This window comes from Schistocerca serialis, chromosome 6, assembly GCF_023864345.2.
Source record: "Schistocerca serialis cubense isolate TAMUIC-IGC-003099 chromosome 6, iqSchSeri2.2, whole genome shotgun sequence".
NCBI lineage: Eukaryota > Metazoa > Arthropoda > Insecta > Orthoptera > Acrididae > Schistocerca > Schistocerca serialis.
The window spans coordinates 760,463,671-760,487,898 of NC_064643.1; the positions used below are offsets into that span (position 1 = coordinate 760,463,671).

Consider the following 24,228-nt stretch of genomic DNA (forward strand, 5'->3'; position numbering starts at 1 on the left):
ATGGCATCGGATCAAAATGACTCTTGACACTTTTATGTGAAACTTGATGTTGTCTACTACTAAGTGAAATATCTATGGATTCTGTAAATTACCTCAATAAATTCCATGGTTGTCAAGTTCTTTTTGACCCACCGTGTACTACTCCACCTCCAACCGGTCTGCAGCCGCAGCCATACAGAGGGGAACGCAGCGGGCAGAGTGCTGACGCGGCGGAGCCGGGCCTTGCGCGATGACTGACGCGTGTGCGTGTTGCTGTTGACCAGGGCTCAGCAGAATCTAACTACTCACAGCCGTCTTCCGACTTGTCGCTGGACGAAGAGAAGGAAACGCTGAGGCGGGAGAAGGAGAGGCAGGCGCTGAGCCAGCTGGACAAGGCGCGGGTGAGTACCCTCCACGGCCGTGCGCTCTACTACTGCTGCTGTACGCCTCCCATACGGAGACGCGTGTGTTATACGGATTTGTGTAACACTGCTGTCACTTCTAGCAGAACTCTACCTTCTCTTTCACACATTTTTCTTTAAATCAAACTAAAGGTTTCTGCTCCTTCAGTGTTACTTCAATTCCCCACAAGGGGGCGGGCTGGCAGAGGATAAAACCACTCTTCAACCAAAGGCTACAAAAACTATGTTTAAAATTCGTTAAAATATATAAAAAGGTGACAACAACAGGTTAAGAAAACGCTAAACTACATTTATAGAATTTATAGAGTGCAATAATCTCTTTCAAATTCTTAGGGTAACAGGGATAAAAAAATGGGGAAAGAAACGCTATTTACAACTTGTATAGACACCAGATGGCAGTTATAAGAGTGGAGGGGCATGAAAGGGAAGCAGTGATTGAGAAGGGAATGTGGCGGAGATGGAGCCTATCCCGCACGTTATTCAATCTGTAAGCAGTAAAGGAAACAAAAGAAGAATTTGGAGTAGGAATTAAAGTCCAGGGAGAAGAGATAAAAACTTTGAGGTTTGCCGATGACATTGTAACTCTCCTTGAGACAGCGGAGGACTTGGAAGCGCGGTTGAACGGAATGGACAGGGTCCTGAAGGAGGATATAAGGTTAACATTAACAAAATCAAAACTAGGATGACTGAAAGTAGTCAGATTATATCAAATGATGCTGATGAAATTAAATTAGAAAACGAGACACTTCAAGTAATAGATGAGTTTTGCTATTTGGGCAGCAAAGTAACTGATGATGACCGAAGTAGAAAGGATATGAAATGTAGGCTGGCAATGGTAAGAAAAATATTTCTGAAGAAGAGAAATTTGTTAACATCAAGTATAGATTTAAGTGTCAGGAAGTCTTTTCTGAAAGTGTTTGTATGGAGTGTAGCCATGTAAGGAAGTGAAACACGGACAATAAACATTTTAGACAAGAAGATAATATAAGCATTTTTAAATGTGGTGCTACAGAAGAATACTGAAGATTAGATAGGTAGATCATTTGAATGATGAGGAAGTACTGAACAGGAAGACCGCAACAGCAACAGACGATTTTGTAAAAAAAAAGATAGATAGGTGGACGATATTGAAGATTTTTACATAAAACGGGTGACAATAAACGAGGATTTTGTAAAATACACATAGACGTAAAATACTAATGGTTTTCAAAACTCGTGTTGCTATTTTATATTACAGTTAAAATACGGTCACTGATGGACGTGAGTGGTGCCACGGTGTAACGGTGATGCTAGGTGACACACAAAAAATGGTCATGATGAAGATGCGATGAAGAGTGTGGCGCTGGGGGAGAGCTGAGGGGAGGGTGCGATTAGTGGCTAGATAGATAGGCGGTGTCTCAGCGTATTGCAGCAGGTGCTTTGCGGGTGGCGGTCTGGGAATAAAACTAAACGTGGAGTCACTGAAATATGTAATTTATTTGTTGGCAACAGAGTAATGCTCCTTCACAGCATATGAGGGTTATATGCGTTGTTCTGCCTATTACTGCAAGAAACCTGAAGATTCATATGCTAGGGGCGTTCAATTTTTTTCTCAGTCCTTTTCGGCTGAAAAAATTCGTAATTTGCTGTGGGACATCGTAAAACATTTACGCTTCAGCCCCTACAGTTTCAGAAGTTTTGATAGGTGGCGGCGCTATGCGTTGCCGTCGAAATGGCATCCGTAAAGGAGGTATATTCCAACAAGCAGCTGCCGTCTGTCTTCGAGGGTTTTTTTTTCTTTTTAGGAACTTTCTGCCGTTTGACTGTTAATTGTGCATTTAATTTACGCAATCATGATTTGGACTTGGTGCCCATTCTGAAGTGCATGCTGAAATGTCAAAATATATCTGACCTCTCTGTGACATCTGATCATCGAGAAAACATATTCCGACGATGACATGTCACAGACATGTCGGACATATTCAGAAATGTCGGAAATAAAGGGTAAGTTCAGAAGTTGGATTAAGGATGTCAACGATAAGAGTCGCACATTGTGAATGGAGTGAACTGAGAACAGAATATGGCTTGAGGGCAAAGCGAAGACAAACGAAACTAAATAGAAACAGCAGAGATGAAATTAGTGATAAATTTAATATCGAAACTTCTTCTTCTTCATGTGCCGTCTCCTCTAAGAAGGTTGGCTGTCATCATGGCAATTTCTGATCTTGATTTGGCTGATCTAAGGAGTTCTGACGTTGAACAGTTGTACCAATTTTTTAAATTGTCAATCCAGGATGTCCGTCTTCTACCCCTCGTTCTCTTCCCACAAATTTTCCCTTCTAGTATTATTTGCAATATTTTGTAATTTACTCCCCTAATAACATGGCCTAAATATTGTAGCTTCCTTACTTTAATAATTTTAATTAATTCTTTTTCCTTTCCCATTCTTCTTAGGACATCTTGATTAGTAATCCTCGACACCCAACTAATTCTAAGTATTCTTCTATATGCCCACATTTCAAAAGCTTCTAAACTGTTCATGTCCTTCTTTTTCAATGTCCACGCTTCCATTCCGTATAATAATTTTGAGAATACATAGCATCTTAGCAACCTCATTTTTGTGTTTAAACAAATGTCTCTCGAACAGAATGCATTTTTCATCTTATTAAAGATACTTCTGCCTGTCCTATTCTCGATTTAATTTCTTCTGAGCTTTCAATCTCCTCATTTACAATTGTTCTGAGATATTTAAATTTACGTACTTGATCGACTCTTTCCCTATTGATTGTAAGATTTTCTTGTTGGTGTGTTTTAGATATCACCATGAACTTAGTCTTGCTTACGTTAAGAGTCAAGCCAAATTCTTCACTTTTTTCTGCGACTTTGTCAAGAAGTAATTGTAGAGCTTTGAGGTTTCCAGCTAGTAGTGCAGTGTCATCAGCAAACCTAACATTGTTAATGTTTAGCCCATTCACTATTTGATCTGATAGAGCTGCCTGGATTATGTCTTCTGAATACATATTAAACAATAAGGGTGAGAGAACGCAACCTTGTCTCACACCCCTCTTTATTTCTATATCATTCGATAACTCATTTTCTACCTTCACGGTTGCTGTTTGATTGTAGTAGAGGTTATATATAATGCAGATGTCTTTCTTATCAAGTGTTTTCTTTTCTAACAATTCTATGAGATGATCATGACGAACTTTGTCAAATGCTTTATTATAATCCAGGAAGTACACATATAGTGGCTGGTTAACCTCCATACATCGTTGCGCTAATATGTTAAAAGCAAACAATGCTTCTCTTGTACCGAGGGAACTTCTAAAACCGAATTGTGTTTCACTTATACCTCCTTCTACTTTTTTGTATATTCGTTGGTGTATAACTTTTAGAAATATCTTTAAGGTGTGACTCATTAAGCTTATTGTACGGTGATCATTACAAGTTTTGGCATTAGCCTTTTTGGGTAATGTAACAAAGGTAGATGTCAACCAATCCCTAGGAATAATTCCCGAATTATAAATATCATTAAACAATTGTACAAATATATCTATATGGTTTATTCCTATGAGTTTCAGGATGTCATTTGGTATCTTATCCGGTCCAGGGGCTTTTCCTGTCTTTGATTTGTTGATAACATGTAATATTTCTTCTTTCGATATGCTTGGTCCTTGTTCTCCGATCATGTTATCATAAAATTTTTGATCTTTTCTTGTATCTTCAAATAGTTCTTTGACATATTCTGTCCACCTGTCCAGTTTACCTTTAACATCAGGAATTATTTTGTCATTTTTATCTAACAATAAACTTGTACTTTTCTTTTTATTAAGTCCAGCTAAATCTTTAACTTTTTTGTGTAAGTTGAAACTATCATGTCTTGTTTCATAACTCTCAATTTCAGAGCATTGTTCCTTGTACCATTCTTCTTTTGCTCGCCGTATTTCTTTTCGTATTTCTGCATGTGATCTTTTATACTCACTTTCATCTCTATTTTTAAGTATTCTTCTTTGTTCCATCAATTGTAATATCTTCTCTGTCATCCACTTCTTTTTCATGTTGTCGTGTTTGGTCGCCATTGTGTTTTTACATGCATTATTTAATGCGTCTTTTATAAGTTCCCATTTGCCATCAATGTCTTCTGTTTGATTATTCTTTATCCTAACTAATTCCTTATTAATCTCTTCAGAAGTCTTTTGTTTAGTCAATGGGTCTCTTAGAATATTTGTATTTATATAGTCCTTCTTTTGTTTCTTTTGTATGGCTTTCAGTTTCACATGGAACTTTGCTACTAAAAGGTTATGATCAGAAAATATATCAGCTCCTGGATATGTTTTCACACCATGAATAGAATTTTTGTACCTCTTGTTTATAAGTATGAAATCAATTTGATTTCTGCAAACTTCTTCATTACAGTCTCTTGGTGATTTCCAGGTATAAAGTCTTCGTTTAGGGAGTTTAAAAAATGTGTTTGTAATAGACAGATTGTTTTCCTGGCAAAATTGTGACAGCAAATCTCCTCTTTCATTTCTTGTTCCTAAACCAAAAGGTCCAATAAGATCACCTTCACTTCCTTCACCTATTTTGGCATTAAAATCTCCCATGATGATAATAATGTCTCTGCTTTTTGAGGTTCCTATTGCTTGTGTTAATTCTTCATAAAATTTTCCTATTTCTTCTTGGTCTTTGTCGGCTGTTGGAGCATAGATTTGGATTAAATTAATATTTGTTTGTTTCGTTTGTAAATGTAGACTGATTACTCTATCTGAGATTGGTAAAATGCTTTTGACAGATTTACTAGCATACTCATCTAAAATTATTCCTACCCTATTCCTGTGCTGGCTATCAGAATTTCCCGAGTAATATACTTTCATGTTGTCAATGGTCATTTCTCCTGAGTCAGGCCATCTTGTTTCACTTACACCCAAAATGTTAATTTTTAGGCATTTCATTTCTTGTATAACATTATTTACTTTGTCTGGTTGGTATAATGATCTTACATTCCAAGTTGCTATTGTTGCATTATTTTTGTATTTACTTGTGGCATTGTTCAAGGCTCTCCCCCCCCCCCCCCCCCCCCGGAGATCCGAGTGGGGGAGTTGAAACTCCGGATAATTTGACATTGAACCCTGCCATGATGAGTTTTCCTGGGGATATCCATTGGATCTTTAATGCTGTGGTTTCCCGTTGCCTTCAGCATCCTATGCCGTTGACCACCCTTGGTGATTCTTCCGTCTTTAGGAGTGATTTCTCACTCCAAGGACAAGAGGGTGCCCTTGCTCTACCAGCTCATCCGCCCTCTAGAAGGTCGTTGGCTTAGTAGAGGGTTCTCCTTATCCCGGGAGAAACTCGGTCGCCAGAGCCTCGTTAGCGTAGCAGGGGATACCACGTGCCGGAGAGGTTGACATTTGTGTGGGAGAGGCTATTGGTGACGCATCCCACACCTTACTAGTGACCACGAAATAAACAATGTTAAGGAATTCTGCTACCTTGGAAGCAGAATAACACATGACAGCCGAAGCAAGAAGCACATGGAAAGCAGTAGCATAGGCAGAAAGTTTATTTCTGGCCAATATAATTTCACTATCATCAAACATCTGCGTTAATCTGAGGAGAAAACTTGTGACGATGTACGATGAGAGCACAGCGTCGTACAGAGGTGAATCATGGACTGTGAGAAAACCAGAAAAGAAGAGAATTTAAGCGTTTATAATGTCTGGCTATAGGAGGAAACTGAAAATTAAGCAAACTGATACAATAGGGAATGACGAGGTTCTCTGCAGACACGGAGAAGAAAGATAAATATGAAAAACGTGGACTAGAAGAAGGGCCATGATGATAGAGAATGTTTAAGACATCATGTCTTGGGTATTTTCGGGAATGCTTTCTAAAGCTTCGGTAGCCCGGCATCGGAAAAGCCTCTTGTCTGTTTTTTCCTTCTTTCTCCGTTCTCCATGTCCTCCCTTTCCTCCGTTTCGGATTTTGAGGTCTCCCGTTTCTTCTTCCTCCCCGTGGATTCCTGAAGGCCACCCCCCTCGTTTGACACGCACTTCGGCTCCTCACGCACCGAGGGAGGGCAGTCTTCTGCTGCGATTAACCCGTTTATTACTCAGGAATATCCCGTGATGACATGATTATTATGAATATCAGCCAGCTACACTGCTTTTTAAATGGTTTTTATTTTATAAATGGATCACGATGAGTCCGTTTCGCCATATTGCCATCACCAGATGCTCTGTAAATACATAGGTAGGTGATGGCTTTAATATAATGATCTGTAACTATGCATGTACAGAGCGCCTGGTGATGGCAGTATGCCGCAATGGGCGCATCGTGAGTGATTTATAAATTGAAAACGATTTAAAAAGCTGTGTGGCTGGCTGATATAACAATCATGTCGTTAGAGTACATATTTTGCAATGCGGGTCCCAAAGGACAAAAGTTATTCGGAAACGTGTTGATGCAATTGCAAACCCTGTGAAATCCTGTTCTCGCTTACGTAATGAGATTTTGCTTTTGGAGACCAACTATGATTTTCAAGTCCAGTAACTGCTTACAGCTTCGCTCCCTCATGGTTACCGTGCTTGTGTCGAAACCCACTGTACGCTGAATACTTTGCTCGGTATTATTTGCATTCAGTTGCTTGACGGCTGACCGAGGGGGAAATCCACCATCATCTCTCTAATCAGGGCATCACTGCTGTCCATCAGCTAATGAAAAAGGATGATGCAAACTTAGGGCCTATGCGCATTCTCACATTTGATCGAGTAGTCCTTCCATTGAAGATTAAGGCAGGCTATGAAGTCATAACGGTCCGATCATACATTTTAAACCTGATGTGTTGGTACTAGTGTCAACGTTAAAATCACACTCTCGTGTTCTGTCAAATCGCGGCTCAATGTGTTACTTGTGGTAGAGATGCTCATGAGGGCGATTGCCTACCTCCTCCTCACCACTGTACCAGTTGTAACTGTGACCATGCTGCCTCATCCTGTGAGAGTCCCGTGCATCTCGATGAGCAGGCCATCCAGAAGAACTGGGCGAACGAAAAGAAATACTCTGTCCTGTCGCTCGCGTGCTGCTGGCTAGTCGAAATGCCTTGCATTTTGCCACGCGGCACTTACAGTACGCCGACCGTGGTGGCCGAGCGGTTCTAGGCCCTTCAATCTAGAACCGCGCGACCGCTACGGTCGCAGGTTCGAATCCTGCCTCCTGCATGGATGTGTGTGATGCCCTTAGGTTGGTTAGGTTTAAGTAGTTCTAAGATCTAGGGGACTGATGACCTCAGATGTTAAGCCACATAGTGCTCAGAGCCGTTTGAACCATTGGAACGTATAGTACGGTTCTTGTTATGCCTCGCTCCGTGAAGGACATGGCCAGCCGACTTGCCACCTCCAGTTCAGTACTTCTGTTATGAAATCGCTCAGTAACACGGTATCATCCCCATCTCCTTCTCCTACATCTGCGCAACAAGCCACCAAATCTTCGCCCCCCAGCAACGAAACCACCTGCTACATAACTGGCAGGCTGGAAAGGACAAACGGAACACTCCCGCAAAGACTTTTTACGTCTCCCCAGCCAACAAAAGCCTGAGCCTTCGTCTGGCAAATGGAAAGACCCTAAGAAATCGAACAAAGGCGAACAGTCCTCTCCTTCCCCAACTCGGAGATCCTCTTCAAAGGTATCGCCCTCGTGTGGCCAACCTCCTCTTCGGCAGTGCGCACCACCTACCGTTTTTCTGTCCTGGAGTCTGCAGTCTGACCCAGGGAGAATGCCGACACTTCTGCAGATTTCATGAAACAAGATCCTCCAGCCTCTGCACTCTGTAGCAGTGAGTCTTCGAAGGCTGGCATTCTGCAGCCGCCGAGGCGACTGCCCTTCGTTTGTTCCCTCCTCCCCATTATGAATCGTCCCCATTGGAACGTTCGTGGCATTAGAACCAACAAGGAGGAATCATGGTTTCTCTTGGAATCACAACATTCTGTTCTTTTCTGCCTTCAAAAAACGGGATTGCATCCTTCAGCTTTCTCGTTTCCTTCTGGTCCACTTTGACCTTCCCGCCAAGGACAGCATTCACGCTGCTCATACAAGATAATGTCCATAGCCAAACTGTATGATTGAACACGCGTCTGCAAACTGTTGCAGCCCACATTTTCCGTCCCTGTTTCACCCTTTCTGTCACCAAGGCAGACTTCCTCCAGCTAATTGCTCAGCACTCTCACCAATTTTTGCTACTCAGTGACTTTAATGCCCACCATTCCCTTCCCAGAGCCTGTGTGCGAGGTTCGCTCCTGGCTGCGCTCAATCAGCTCAATCACTCATCTGTCTTAGACTGGAACATCCACGTTCGTTTCACACTCCATACCCACGTATTCCCACTTCTACCTCTCGTTCTACGCTGCCCACCTTGCCGTCGTCTTCTCTGTGACACATACTCGAGCGACCACTTCCCATTCACTATCCATTTGCTGACACTTACCCCACCTGCGTGTATCCCCAATCGGCAGCATCCTAAGGCTAACTGGAGGCTGTATTCTTCCCTGGTTCCCTCCGCTTCCCCAGTTGTGATGACCGGGTAGAGCAGCCTACAATATTGAACCGTATTCGTTATGTCGTCGCATTCATCGGTATAGCACAAAAGCTACCTGGATTTCATTTACTAACCCTTTTAACTGTTTCACTCCCTCTCTGAACATGTGCGGCAACTACCACCAGGTCCCTGGGACCAAGGTTCAATCCACAGTTTTCTGCCTGACTATGTCATTGTCGACCCTATTGCTATCTCCAGCGCCTTGGGCCGCTGTTTTTCAGAAATTTCGAGCTCCACCCATTATCACCCTGCCTTCTTCCCTCGGAAACAAGTGGAGGCGGCTTGGGTGAGATCCTTCTTTTCTCAGAATCGTGATGCTAAAATACCGCCTTTATTATGGAGGAGTTTGACCATGCTCTCACCTCATCACGATCTTCCGTCCCAGGGCTGGACAATGTACACATTCACATGTTGCAGCACTTTTCTCTTACAGGCAAGTACTTTCTCCTTCATGTATACAATGGCATTTGGGCAGATGAAAGCTACCGGAATAGCTTTTGGTCAGAAGTACATTCGGAAAAGACCATGCTTCTATGGTCTTAATTAGCGTGAGGTCCGCCCCGATAGCTCAGTGGTACCCGGCACGGTAGCTCAGCGTGTTCGGTCAGAGGCCTCAGCTCCCCTCTGTAATAAAAAGAAAACTGAGTGAACGGATCAACCAACAACCTACACGGGTCTCATCGGACGTCAGCCACGAACAATGTAGAACAAAATGAGAACAACAAAAAAAGTGGTGAGCGCGACGGATTGCCGCCCTACGGGCCCGAGTTCGATTCCCGGCTGTGTCGGAGATGTTCTCCACTCAGGGACTGATTGTAGTGTTGTCTTCATCATAATTTCATCCCCACGTGGCGACCAATGTAATAAGACCTGCACCAGGGCGGCCGGACCTGCCCCGCAAGGGGCCTCCCGGCCAATGGCGCCAAACGCTGATTTCATTTCCATTTGCACGAGAAGTTTAAAATTTCTTTTTTTCTATGATTCTCTGTATTTCACGCACGATTGTACAGTTCCAACCTTTGACAGTTTTCAAATACATAAAACGGAAGCATTACATATTTGATACATTCCTGATACTTGTGACCTTGACACTGGACAAGTCACATCAGTAGATATACTGGGCGCATCATAATTTGCTTTTTCGATTATTCTTTAGTAGTATATCATGCCATGTACGCCCTTGCTCCTGTGATTGCATGTCATGGTCAGAACATAAATTAGAAAGATTTCCGCTGTTTTAGGAGCACGTTACATTAGAGCAGTTGTTGCAAAACCCTCCTGTACATAAAGTCGAATCTTTAACATACTTAACTATATATGCCTCTGTTTTCAATTATATTTAATTATCGTTCATAATTGGTGTAAACTTGACTGTATGTAATTTCTTTAAAGTAACTTGTAAAAATTTGTTCTATTATTGTGGGAGAACGTCATTTTTGGATAGTTGTTACTAATATATTGTATATAAAATCGATAGCAGTACTCTAATGAAATAGTAGTGAAAACTTTGAGAAACGAGTAAAAACAGCTTTATGGGTACGTGATCTTTCGTATTACAGTAATATTTATTAATGAGTGTAGCGATGATTTTACATTCTGTAGTTTTGTAATGCTTCGTTCTAGAAATGGTAAAAAGATGTTTAGGAATTTCCCATTTTGCAGGTCTTTTTGCTCATTTAAAACTCTATCTGACTGGACTTTTAGATGGATGTAAATTTCAATCTCCTCCTTTACATCCATGAGTTTTCCTTTCTGTAACTTATGTAAAATTTGAAGTGATTCATCTGTATTAATATTTCATGATTGCTGCCTTTTAAGTGTACAACAAAGGTGGATGGGCTATTGTCAGTTATCGTCGTGTGTTCTTTAAATCGCCTGCTAACTTTCCTTCGTGCTTCTCCAATATAAAATTTTGAGCATTCTTCACAGTTAATTTTGTAGATTCCTCCTTGCGAAAGTGACTCTAATTTCCGTGATATGTGTCTCAATAATCGTTGAAGACTATTATTGCTTCTGCAGCTAGTGTCCTATCACCGTTACAAACCAATCATATTTTATCAGCAATTGATAAATTTGTGGGTTGTGTGGGTTCAAATATTAATTAAGACGTAAAAAAGCTAAAAAGACTAGTACAAGAAAAAATCTAAATACACTCAGTGAAAATAAACATCACATGCAAAAAAAAAAAAAAAAAAAAAATACTTCAAATTCTTCCAGAAGGTATAAAATCTGACAAACATTAGATTCACTCTCACAGGAATGAACATACTAAATAAACGACTCAAATTTAACTTACAACCACACTTTGGAAACAGCATGATTAAAAATATTATTGCAGATAATAAAGTAGCGCTTGATACGGCCCAGTTGCCACCTCATGAGCAAAACAACATTACTTGCAAAAATAACATGAAAACAAGAAAACGAGAAAGCAAGACCAATCTTAGAGGAAAGGACAGTAGAATCATACGTCGGATTAATAACAATCTTGAACATAATACAATTAGTGCAAAATCAGATAAAGGAAATACATTGACAATTATGTCAGAAGAGTATTTCAATAGAAAAGAACTGGAATTTTTCGATTAAAATAATTTTAGAAGTATCGACCGGGACCCAACCAGCAAATTTAATGCATAATTAAAATAAACATTAAAAAGATGTAACTTCATGTTCACAGAAAAGTCATAACAGATTTCATAACAATGAATCCAACAATACCATCACTGCGTTCACAGCCCAAGATACGTAGAGAACAAATCCCGATTTGCCTAATTGTTAACACGGTTAATACCACAGAATATGTTGTCACTAAAAGACTTAATATACTCCTTAAGGAATATTATACATATGAGAAAGAATACACTACAAAATGTTGTTACGATATTGTCAATAAAATTAAAAATATAAAAATACCAGAAAATGGAACCCTCTTATCACTCGATGTATGTAATATGTATACAAACATTCCAGTAACAGAGACTACAGAAATAATTAGAAACAATTATCTCAAATACAAAAAAAAATTTGTCAAGCAGAAGTGTGTGAAAACGATATTTATCTCCAAGAGTATGGAGTAGCAATGGCTTCAAGCATAGCGGCTACATTAGCCGATATTTTCGTCAACACTTTAGAGGGAAAAAAAGTAGTTTACTCAACAGCCAAAAAAATCCTTTATTGCTATAGACATGTGGATGACATTTGAATGCTGTTCGGTGGAATAATAGAAGAGAGTAACGTTATGCATTTACAAAAAATTAGTTTCCCTATGGAAAGAGAAAAAAATAAGAGCACAAAGTTTTTGGATTTAAGAATTTCGAACGAGAAATCTAAACAAACATTCGATATTTTTCGTAAACCAGCGACAAAATACATAATTATCCACAACCAATCTTGCCCTCGGAGGGCACAGAAGATCACATACACTCCTGGAAATTGAAATAAGAACACCGTGAATTCATTGTCCCAGGAAGGGGAAACTTTATTGACACATTCCTGGGGTCAGATACATCACATGATCACACTGACAGAACCACAGGCACATAGACACAGGCAACAGAGCATGCACAATGTCGGCACTAGTACAGTGTATATCCACCTTTCGCAGCAATGCTGGCTGCTATTCTCCCATGGAGACGATCGTAGAGATGCTGGATGTAGTCCTGTGGAACGGCTTGCCATGCCATTTCCACCTGGCGCCTCAGTTGGACCAGCGTTCGTGCTGGACGTGCAGACCGCGTGAGACGACGCTTCATCCAGTCCCACACATGCTCAATGGGGGACAGATCCGGAGATCTTGCTGGCCAGGGTAGTTGACTTACACCTTCTAGAGCACGTTGGGTGGCACGGGATACATGCGGACGTGCATTGTCCTGTTGGAACAGCAAGTTCCCTTGCCGGTCTAGGAATGGTAGAACGATGGGTTCGATGATGGTTTGGATGTACCGTGCACTATTCAGTGTCCCCTCGACGATCACCAGTGGTGTACGGCCAGTGTAGGAGATCGCTCCCCACACGATGATGCCGGGTGTTGGCCCTGTGTGCCTCGGTCGTATGCAGTCCTGATTGTGGCGCTCACCTGCACGGCGCCAAACACGCATACGACCATCATTGGCACCAAGGCAGAAGCGACTCTCATCGCTGAAGACGACACGTCTCCATTCGTCCCTCCATTCACGCCTGTCGCGACACCACTGGAGGCGGGCTGCACGATGTTGGGGCGTGAGCGGAAGACGGCCTAACGGTGTGCGGGACCGTAGCCCAGCTTCATGGAGACGGTTGCGAATGGTCCTCGCCGATACCCCAGGAGCAACAGTGTCCCTAATTTGCTGGGAAGTGGCGGTGCGGTCCCCTACGGCACTGCGTAGGATCCTACGGTCTTGGCGTGCATCCGTGCGTCGCTGCGGTCCGGTCCCAGGTCGACGGGCACGTGCACCTTCCGCCGACCACTGGCGACAACATCGATGTACTGTGGAGACCTCACGCCCCACGTGTTGAGCAATTCGGCGGTACGTCCACCCGGCCTCCCGCATGCCCACTATACGCCCTCGCTCAAAGTCCGACAACTGCACATACGGTTCACGTACACGCTGTTGCGGCATGGTACCAGTGTTAAAGACTGCGATGGAGCTCCGTATGCCACGGCAAACTGGCTGACACTGACGGCGGCGGTGCACAAATGCTGCGCAGCTAGCGCCATTCGACGGCCAACACCGCGGTTCCTGGTGTGTCCGCTGTGCCGTGCGTGTGATCATTGCTTGTACAGTCCTCTCGCAGTGTCCGGAGCAAGTATGGTGGGTCTGACACACCGGTGTCAATGTGTTCTTTTTTACATTTCCAGGAGTGTATTTTCGTCGTATGATGCACAGACTGATCAACTAACCAGTGGAAAAAGAAAAATTTGAGAAAGAACTAGTTCTTCTCTAAGACGTGGTAATAAATAACAGTTATCCTAAAAACTTATTAGGCACATTATTCAAAAAGAAAACTAATCAAACACATGTCAATCCCGTAGATGAAATAACTTCAACCAGACACACAAACGAACAACAGAAAAACAAAGTTGTTGTATGGCCAGATCTGGGTGTCGTTTCCGACAAAATTACTCAATATAAAATTATACATTAGCGGTAGAGCACTAACAAAAAACAACGATTATTGAGACACATACCGCGGAAATTAGAGCCATTTTCGCAATCAAGAGACTACAAAATTAACTGTGAAGAATGCTCAAAATTCTATATTGGAGAAACAGGAAGGAAAGTTAGCAGGCGATTTAAATAACACACGACAATAACTGACAATAACCGATCCACCTTTGCTGTACACTTAAAAGGCAGCAATCATGAAATACCTAATCACTTTAAATATGGCATAAGTTACAGAAAGGAAAACTTATGGATGTAACGGAGGAAATTGAAATTTACGTCCATCTAAAAGTCCAGTCAGATAGAGCTTTAAATGAGCAAGAAGACCTAGAAAATGAGAAGTTCCTAGACATCTTTTCACCACTTCTAGAAATAAGCATCACAGAACCATGGAATAGCCGGCCGAAGTGGCCGTGCGGTTAAAGGCGCTGCAGTTTGGAACCGCAAGGCCGCTACGGTCGCAGGTTCGAATCCTGCCTCGGGCATGGATGTTTGTGATGTCCTTAGGTTAGTTAGGTTTAACTAGTTCTAAGTTCTAGGGGACTAATGACCTCAGCAGTTGAGTCCCATAGTGCTCAGAGCCATTTGAACCATTTGAACCATGGAATGTAAAATCATCACTACACTCATCAATAAATATTACTGTAATACGAAAGATCACGTACCCATAAAGCTGTTTTTACTCCTCTCTCAAAGTTTTCATTGCTGTTCATTAGAGTACTGTGATCAGTTATAAGATATTTGTAACAACTATCCAAAAATGACTTGCACCCACAATAACAGAACAAATTTTTACAAGTTACTTTAAAGAAATTACAAACCGTCATATTTACGCCAATGATGAGCGATAATTAAATATAGCTGAGAAAAAAGGCATATATAGTTAAGTACGTTAAAACATCGATTTAATATATAAGAGCTTTGCAACAACTGCTCGAATGTAACGTGCTCCTAAAATAGCGAGAAATCTTTCTAATTAATTTTATGACTATTACATGCAGTCATAGGAGCAAGGACGTATGCGACATAATATACTATAAAGAAACATCCATGAAGTAAGTTATAATACGCCTAGTATATCTACAGATACGACTTGTTCCTAAGTCAAAATCACAAGTATCATTCATGGATGTAATGTATAATGCTTCCGCTTTAAACACTTGAAAGTTGCCTAAGGCCAAATTTGTATAATAGTACACGAAATAAAGAGAATGGCAGCTGAAGGCATTACGAAATTATTCAAACAATTCATTGCGACTGCAGACTCTGTCGCACTGAAAGTTGCAGAAGTTTAGAAGATGTTGCAATATAAAAATCCGATTAAAAAAAAAATCTGCTCAGACTATACAGTCTACGCGATCTAAGCAGCAGGTGCTAAAATAGTGTAAAAAAATAATAAACGATTTTGTAAATCGTTCAGAGGTAGAGATTTACGCGCGTCAAAGATCAGTCTACAGTATGACAAGTATACCAGTTAACTAGAACTGTAGAACGAAAGCCAGCCGGGGTGGCAAAGCGGTTCTAGGCGCTACAGTCTGGAACCGCGCGACCACTACGGTCGCAGGTTCGAATCCTGCCTGGGGCAGGGATGTGTGTGATATCCTTAGATTTAAGTCGTTCTAAGTTCTAGGGGACTGATGACCTCAGAAGTTAAGTGCCATAGCGCTGAGGGCCATTTTTTTGTAGAACGAAAGGGTGTACAGGAAAGTGTATATTGCGGTCAAGGCTATAACGCACTTAAGGAATCCAGAGTTTACTTGCGAAATTCAGATTAGAGGGTTCTACACAGCATACTTGGCGTGAATGAAAAATAGACTATATTCTGTAACAGACATATTTACTTTGAAGAGTTGTCCTAAGAGTATTAACACGTGTAAATTAAATGCTCCTACATCTCGGCCTACAAGTAGAATCAACAAATAACGCAGGGTGAGCATCAAGGGACTTGGAGGATAATAGGCTCACACCTCATTACAAAAAGTAAATTGTAATGTTCTAAGCGAAATCATGAAAGAGTCAAAATATAGATTTTTTTTCTGTCAGTGACGCTGTGATAAGGGATGGGCAAGCTCTCATTCGGAAACCATAGGGAAAGAAATCGGCTGCAGTCTTTCAAAGGAACCAAAGAAACCGTCCCGCTATTCGCCTCAACATACACTCCTGGAAATGGAAAAAAGAACACATTGACACCGGTGTGTCAGACCCACCATACTTGCTCCGGACACTGCGAGAGGGCTGTACAAGCAATGATCACACGCACGGCACAGCGGACACACCAGGAACCGCGGTGTTGGCCGTCGAATGGCGCTAGCTGCGCAGCATTTGTGCACCGCCGCCGTCAGTGTCAGCCAGTTTGCCGTGGCATACGGAGCTCCATCGCAGTCTTTAACACTGGTAGCATGCCGCGACAGCGTGGACGTGAACCGTATGTGCAGTTGACGGACTTCGAGCGAGGGCGTATAGTGGGCATGCGGGAGGCCGGGTGGACGTACCGCCGAATTGCTCAACACGTGGGGCGTGAGGTCTCCACAGTACATCGATGTTGTCGCCAGTGGTCGGCGGAAGGTGCACGTGCCCCTCGACCTGGGACCGGACCGCAGCGACGCACGGATGCACGCCAAGACCGTAGGATCCGACGCAGTGCCGTAGGGGACCGCACCGCCACTTCCCAGCAAATTAGGGACACTGTTGCTCCTGGGGTATCGGCGAGGACCATTCGCAACCGTCTCCATGAAGCTGGGCTACGGTCCCGCACACCGTTAGGCCGTCTTCCGCTCACGCCCCAACATCGTGCAGCCCGCCTCCAGTGGTGTCGCGACAGGCGTGAATGGAGGGACGAATGGAGACGTGTCGTCTTCAGCAATGAGAGTCGCTTCTGCCTTGGTGCCAATGATGGTCGTATGCGTGTTTGGCGCCGTGCAGGTGAGCGCCACAATCAGGACTGCATACGACCGAGGCACACAGGGCCAACACCCTGCATCATGGTGTGGGGAGCGATCTCCTACACTGGCCGTACACCACTGGTGATCGTCGAGGGGACACTGAATAGTGCACGGTACATCCAAACCGTCATCGAACCCATCGTTCTACCATTCCTAGACCGGCAAGGGAACGTGCTGTTCCAACAGGACAATGCACGTCCGCATGTATCCCGTGCCACCCAACGTGCTCTAGAAGGTGTAAGTAAACTACCCTGGCCAGCAAGATCTCCGGATCTGTCCCCCATTGAGCATGTTTGGGACTGGATGAAGCGTCGTCTCACGCGGTCTGCACGTCCAGCACGAACGCTGGTCCAACTGAGGCGCCAGGTGGAAATGGCATGGCAAGCCGTTCCACAGGACTACATCCAGCATCTCTACGATCGTCTCCATGGGAGAATAGCAGCCTGCATTGCTGCGAAAGGTGGATATACACTGTACTAGTGCCGACATTGTGCATGCTCTGTTGCCTGTGTCTATGTGTCTATGTGCCTGTGGTTCTGTCAGTGCGATCATGTGATGTATCTGACCCCAGGAATGTGTCAATAAAGTTTCCCCTTCCTGGGACAATGAATTCACGGTGTTCTTATTTCAATTTCCAGGAGTGTATTTAGAGAAATCACAGAAAACGTAAACCTTGGTGATCGGATGGGAATTTGAACGGCATTTCTCCCAATGACAAGTACTGAGTTTTATCACTACATGTATTTACAAGAAAAAATAAGCTATTTCAGTAACAAGTTTAAAAAAAATTGGAACGTACAAAAAATGAGGCTGCACATATGAATCAGGGAAATGGGAAAATCTTAAGGCTAATTATGAACTGATCAAAGATAGTACTGAAATTGTTGACATTATTAATAAGTTTTTTTTAATTTAAATAGTAGATAATTTAAGTCTGAATACTTTGGTTAGTGGGTAGGTTAGTTTTCAAGGAAAAACATTCCAAAACAGGTTTAAAACTTTTCAACTCCAATTTTTTTTTTTACAAGTATCGGTCGATATACGCAGTTTTGTTAACTGTAATTCATATTTTTTGACAACAAAATTTCTTGATATAGTGGTCCTCGAAATATTGGTTGAAATCGCTTGGTAAATCGTTAGTGTATGACCGACTGCTGGCGATAACTGTTCGTGACACTGCCAGCGATACATCGCTCGTGCGTGCGGCGTAAAATGAGCTCGTCGTCGACGGAACTACTTGTTATGACAGTTCAAGCTAGTGGGTACGAGATGACGTAAGTACAAATACAGTAGTAGTATCAGCTATAAATCACGCATCTTCTAACTGAAACACAGGATTAAGCAGTCGTAACTATAGTGTTAGCCAACGGCTCATAGTATGATGTGGTCGCCAAAGTTCGCAGTCAGAGCAATCGATGTGTTAGCAGCTCGAACTCCAGCAACTTGAACCTATTCAGCACAACGGAGACGGTAAACAAGGAATGTGGGAGCTGTGTCCTGGTATTGGGGATGCCGAGGGCACAGGCACAAGGACAGTCAAGCTCACCCCTCTACAATGCGTAAGAAAATTCTTGTAAACAAATAATACTTCTTGCGTTACGTGCATGAAGAACGTTATATTTCGAGTTCCCACGTGATATATTCAGCTTGCCGAACATCGACTGTGGGAACGAATACGGAAAGCCCTTGGCGTGGTAACAACACAAACAGCCTCAAACAAACCGTCATACACAGTATGGCGACTGTTCAAACAAATTTCGGGTTTGCAGCCGGTCGTCGTTCAATACTTGGCATGATATTTCAACTGGACACCTGGCAGCAATCTTCAGGTGAGCCGTCGCAGACTGGCGAAAATGTTTCTTTTTTTTTTTTCTTTATTGATTTTCGATTCCCCCCGAAGGGGGCGGGCTGGCAGCAGCTTACTACGATGCTCCACAGCCTACAGACTTTTTTTGAATAAAGGAAGAAGAAAGAAACAAGGAAAAACAGGCGATAAAATGGTGATTTAAAGTGTAAAATTGCGGAAAGTTAAAACAGAAAGCAAAAGGGGTTGGCAATGTAGATAAAATACACAGGAATCAGACAAGTAACATAGTAGACACACAATTAAAAAACATGGCGACAGTCTGGTTTCTGTTCGCAAGAGATAAAAGGCACACCCAGCGACAGTATGATGGCCGTGCGCAAACGGCCTCCGTTCCGCAATATATAGCTTACTGTAACTATTCTGCGCATGCGTCGAAAACTTGATAGATGAACCACACTGCCCGCCGGCAGCGCCCTCGCTGGTGGAATAGCGGAACTCAGTCGCCCTCTGCGTTGCTGTTTGCCGCGGCCGTCGACGCACTCTGTCGTCTTCGATTTGAGCAAATCGTGGAGATGATGGGATTGCATGCACTGTCCAGCTGGTAGCCGCTGTCACGGTTTAACAGATTTTCCGCCAGTCGTATTTCTACGGGTTCTTTACTAATGGAGTCACAGAAAGACGTTGCTGTGGACAAAATCATTGTTTTCTCGTACTCCATTGAATGTCCAGTAGAAATACAATGTCCAGCAATAGCGGACTTGCTTGCCTGCAAAAGGCGGGTGTAACGCTGATGTTTTAAAATTCACAGTATGGTGACTGATTTGCAGAAGCAAATTACCCTAAATACACTCCTGGAAATTGAAATAAGAACACCGTGAATTCATTGTCCCAGGAAGGGGAAACTTTATTGACACATTCCTGGGGTCAGATACATCACATGATCACACTGACAGAACCACAGGCACATATACACAGGCAACAGAGCATGCACAATGTCGGCACTAGTACAGTGTATATCCACCTTTCGCAGCAATGCAGGCTGCTATTCTCCCATGGAGACGATCGTAGAGATGCTGGATGTAGTCCTGTGGAACGGCTTGCCATGCCATTTCCACCTGGCGCCTCAGTTGGACCAGCGTTCGTGCTGGACGTGCAGACCGCGTGAGACGACGCTTCATCCAGTCCCAAACATGCTCAATGGGGGACAGATCCGGAGATCTTGCTGGCCAGGGTAGTTTACTTACACCTTCTAGAGCACGTTGGGTGGCACGGGATACATGCGGACGTGCATTGTCCTGTTGGAACAGCAAGTTCCCTTGCCGGTCTAGGAATGGTAGAACGATGGGTTCGATGACGGTTTGGATGTACCGTGCACTACTCAGTGTCCCCTCGACGATCACCAGTGGTGTACGGCCAGTGTAGGAGATCGCTCCCCACACGATGATGCCGGGTGTTGGCCCTGTGTGCCTCGGTCGTATGCAGTCCTGATTGTGGCGCTCACCTGCACGGCGCCAAACACGCATACGACCATCATTGGCACCAAGGCAGAAGCGACTCTCATCGCTGAAGACGACACGTCTCCATTCGTCCCTCCATTCACGCCTGTCGCGACAGCACTGGAGGTGGGCTGCACGATGTTGGGGCGTGAGCGGAAGACGGCCTAACGGTGTGCGGGACCGTAGCCCAGCTTCATGGAGACGGTTGCGAATGGTCCTCGCCGATACCCCAGGAGCAACAGTGTCCCTAATTTGCTGGGAAGTGGCGGTGCGGTCCCCTACGGCACTGCGTAGGATCCTACGGTCTTGGCGTGCATCCGTGCGTCGCTGCGGTCCGGTCCAGGTCGACGGGCACGTGCACCTTCCGCCGACCACTGGCGACAACATCGATGTACTGTGGAGACCTCACGCCCCACGTGTTGAGCAATTCGGCGGTACGTCCACCCGGCCTCCCGCATGCCCACTATACGCCCTCGCTCAAAGTCCGTCAACTGCACATACGGTTCACGTCCACGCTGTCGCGGCATGCTACCAGTGTTAAAGACTGCGATGGAGCTCCGTATGCCACGGCAAACTGGCTGACACTGACGGCGGCGGTGCACAAATGCTGCGCAGCTAGCGCCATTCGACGGCCAACACCGCGGTTCCTGGTGTGTCCGCTGTGCCGTGCGTGTGATCATTGCTTGTACAGCCCTCTCGCAGTGTCCGGAGCAAGTATGGTGGGTCTGACACACCGGTGTCAATGTGTTCTTTTTTCCATTTCCAGGAGTGTATAACTGTTGTGTCTCCGTATGCGCTCGCAGAAAATGCAATCACTTTGACCCCAGTGTTTTGGATGCCGAGGATTGGCAGAAATCAGACGCTGGCTGACGGCTTAGCTTCTGACAGCTATCGTTGCTCCGTGCTCTTGCTGCGTTTCATGGTTTTCTGAAGATTCTGCTGAGTGGGGACAGAAACGTCTGTGTTGCTCGACAGTCGCCTCGTCTTCAACTGATGCTGAGCAATGGCATCGGCCGCCGCAGGGACGCCCCTATTGTCGAAAACTACGTCATGTAGACATTTGTTGTTTACTCTGAGGGGATATGAGGACAATAATTACCGCATAATTTAGGGCACTATCCAGCGATAATACACTGTAAGAGCAAAGAAAAGACGCATCACGGAGGAATTCTCCGATTTTTTTTTGGGGGGGGGGGAGGGGGATCGGTAGATGCTATGTACATGTACAGACGAACAAATGATTGCAATTTGAGGAAAAATTGGATGATTTGTTAATGAGAAAGAGCTTAACAAACTGAGCAAGTCAGTAGCGCTCTGATCCACCTCTGCCCCTTACGCAAGCAGTTATTCGGATTGACAGAAATGTTGGACGTCCTCCTGAGGGATACCGTACCAAATTTTGTCCAATTGGCGCGCCATATCGCGAGAATCCCGAGCTAGTGGAAGGACCCTCCACATAATGCTCCAAACGAGCTGTAATGGGGAGAGATCCGTCGACTTGCTGGCCTAGGCAGTGGTTGTGAAGCACAGAGAAAAACAGTAGAAACTCTAGCCGTGTGCGAGCGGGCGTTATCTTGCTGAAGTGTAAGTCCATGGTGGTTTGCCATGAAGGGCAACAAAGCGGGACGTAGAACGTCGTCGACGTACCGCTGTGCTGTAAGGGTGCAGCGGATGACGACCAAAGGGGTCCTGCTAGGAAATTAAGTGGCACCCCAGACCTTCACTCTTGGTTTTAGAGCCGTGAAGTAAGTCTAGTGCCCCGCCGCTGTCCGGGACAGCTCCACACACATCACTGCTGGTCGTCGTGCTCAGTTCAAAGTGGGACTCGTCACTGAATACAATTCTACTCCACTCCTTGAAATTCCACGTCGAATGCGCCCGACACCGCTGCAAAAGGTCTTGTTTGTGTACAGAAGCCAATGGTAGTTAGCGTAAGAGGCGCCGTGAGCTCATCCCCTTTTCTGTGATCCGCCGAATAATGGTCCTTGTGGTCACTGAAGCATCAATTGCACTTAGGATCGATAATAATGATGAATCCGGGGCTCTGAGTGTCTCTCTGATGATTTCTCGGAGCGCTTGTTTAGTCGTCTCTCTAGGGCGATTGTTTCCTTCTTGACGCTGTGTTCGGCCACGGTTCACACATTCATGCCAACACCGTTGAATAGTGGCATCGCTCGTATTCGGATGTCGAGCGATTAGCCAATTACTCCAATTGATTTATTGATTTCTTCGAGCCCGACTGCACATCCTCTTTCAAATTCTGGCATGTCTGTATACCGTTTACGCTCCTGTCTGCGAGTCACAGTTACCCTCCGCAAAGACCCTGGTATCGACATATCCCCTGTTTTCTATTCTTAACAGTTGCGCGGTGAAATTAGGCAGCAGAATTACACGTTCATGCATCGGCCGCCAAAGCTTGTAGTTTTCATATTCCGTCGTTTATGACCAGTTTGCGTAACTCCTTCATGGTGCGTCTTTTTTTCTCCTAGAGTGTATCCGAGTCGTATTTAGGCAATGCCATCGAGGACGAGTCGCTGGCGCCTGAACGAAACACAGTAAATAAACGGAGAAAAGGTGGAGGAAAAATGCAAAAAACGAGTGAAGCTGATCTTTCAAGACAAGTTTTTCGCTGCATGAAAATAATCGAAGATTGTTTTGGAAGATATTATGTGATGAATACGAGGATCATTTACCTCTTTTTCTTACGTCAAAGATCAATTTAGAACATCAGTTAACTGAATCTGCAGGACGAAAGAGACAAAATGAGATCAAAATGTTTCGGTTAAGGCTATCTCGATGTACCCGTCACGAGTGTCGTAAACAATGGTGGGCAAAAAAAGAATCGAGTCACAATTCGAATCTATTCCTTAAAGGCGTTGTACAGCCCGAGAGGCTGACAGAGAAGCAACACTGTATTTCGAAACAGCGGAGAACATCTACAGTTTTTTTTCTCAGCATGCTAGAGTGGTCAGAAGTGATGTGTAGGTGACATTTTGTTGAGTTACTAATGGAACGGGGTGGGATGGGGACAAGCATGCAGGAGAGTAGGGGAATGAGTCATCAATTGAAGTCTTTGCCCCGGGGCCACCACAATCGCAGTTAGGACGCTGCTACGTGTCTAGAAGCCCTTACCGTGCGTATGACGTAAACCTAACTCTTGTACAATACAATGCGTCAGCATCTTTGTTGTGAAGAAGTGGGATGCATGCGCCTCTGAAGGAATGGGCACTGCAGCTGCTATGAAAGACGTGAATGTAATGACAGTTGCGCATACGATCTACCTCAGGCTATATAATGGTGTGACGACAATGAAAATATGTGTCGGACGGAATCGAATCTCGGACTCGGATTTCTAGCTTCACGGGAGCAGTCGCCTTAACCGATTCAGCTAACCGACCACGACCACGACCGCGGCCACACCCGAACTTCCATATGTCGTCGTTCATGTGTCATCCCCGTGCTGTACACTTTAGCAGGAAATCTGAGTTCGAGCCCCGGCCCGCGCAGATTTTTACTTGTCGTCCTTCCATTATACAGCCGGAGGTGGTTGATATTCGCACCTATGAGTACATTTCATGCATTTTACGACAAGTGAAGTCATAAATTACTTGCTCAGCTGGTAGAACCAAGTTCTTTTGTTGAATGGCATTAATTTTCTTTGCCGAACACGACAACGACCACAGCTATTATTATTTCAGATCAAACTGGCACAGTATTACAGTCAATACTGTATGTTTAGGCTAATCATGGAGCAATTTCTCCCTGATTAGTCCTTGCAGCAGATTAGTAATAGTAATGATAACGCACTGAACTGAAATTTAGAAAACTAATGCAATAGTTAAACTCTTTACCACAGCATGATTAAT

The 24,228-nt window shown here is 44.1% G+C and overlaps 1 protein-coding gene across 14 annotated transcripts in view; it reads left to right on the forward strand.

Annotated features, from left to right (window-relative positions):
• Positions 1-24,228, forward strand: part of LOC126485138 (voltage-dependent L-type calcium channel subunit beta-1) — a 749,688-nt gene that overhangs the window by 427,374 nt on the left and 298,086 nt on the right. For all 14 annotated transcript variants that reach the window (XR_007587915.1, XR_007587913.1, XR_007587916.1 and 11 more), the window contains one exon: positions 264-380. Coding sequence is in view for 8 of the 14 variants with exons in the window: in XM_050108790.1 (XP_049964747.1) it covers positions 264-380 (117 nt within the window). In the remaining 6 variants the exon portion in view is untranslated. The remainder of the gene's footprint in view (positions 1-263; positions 381-24,228) is intronic.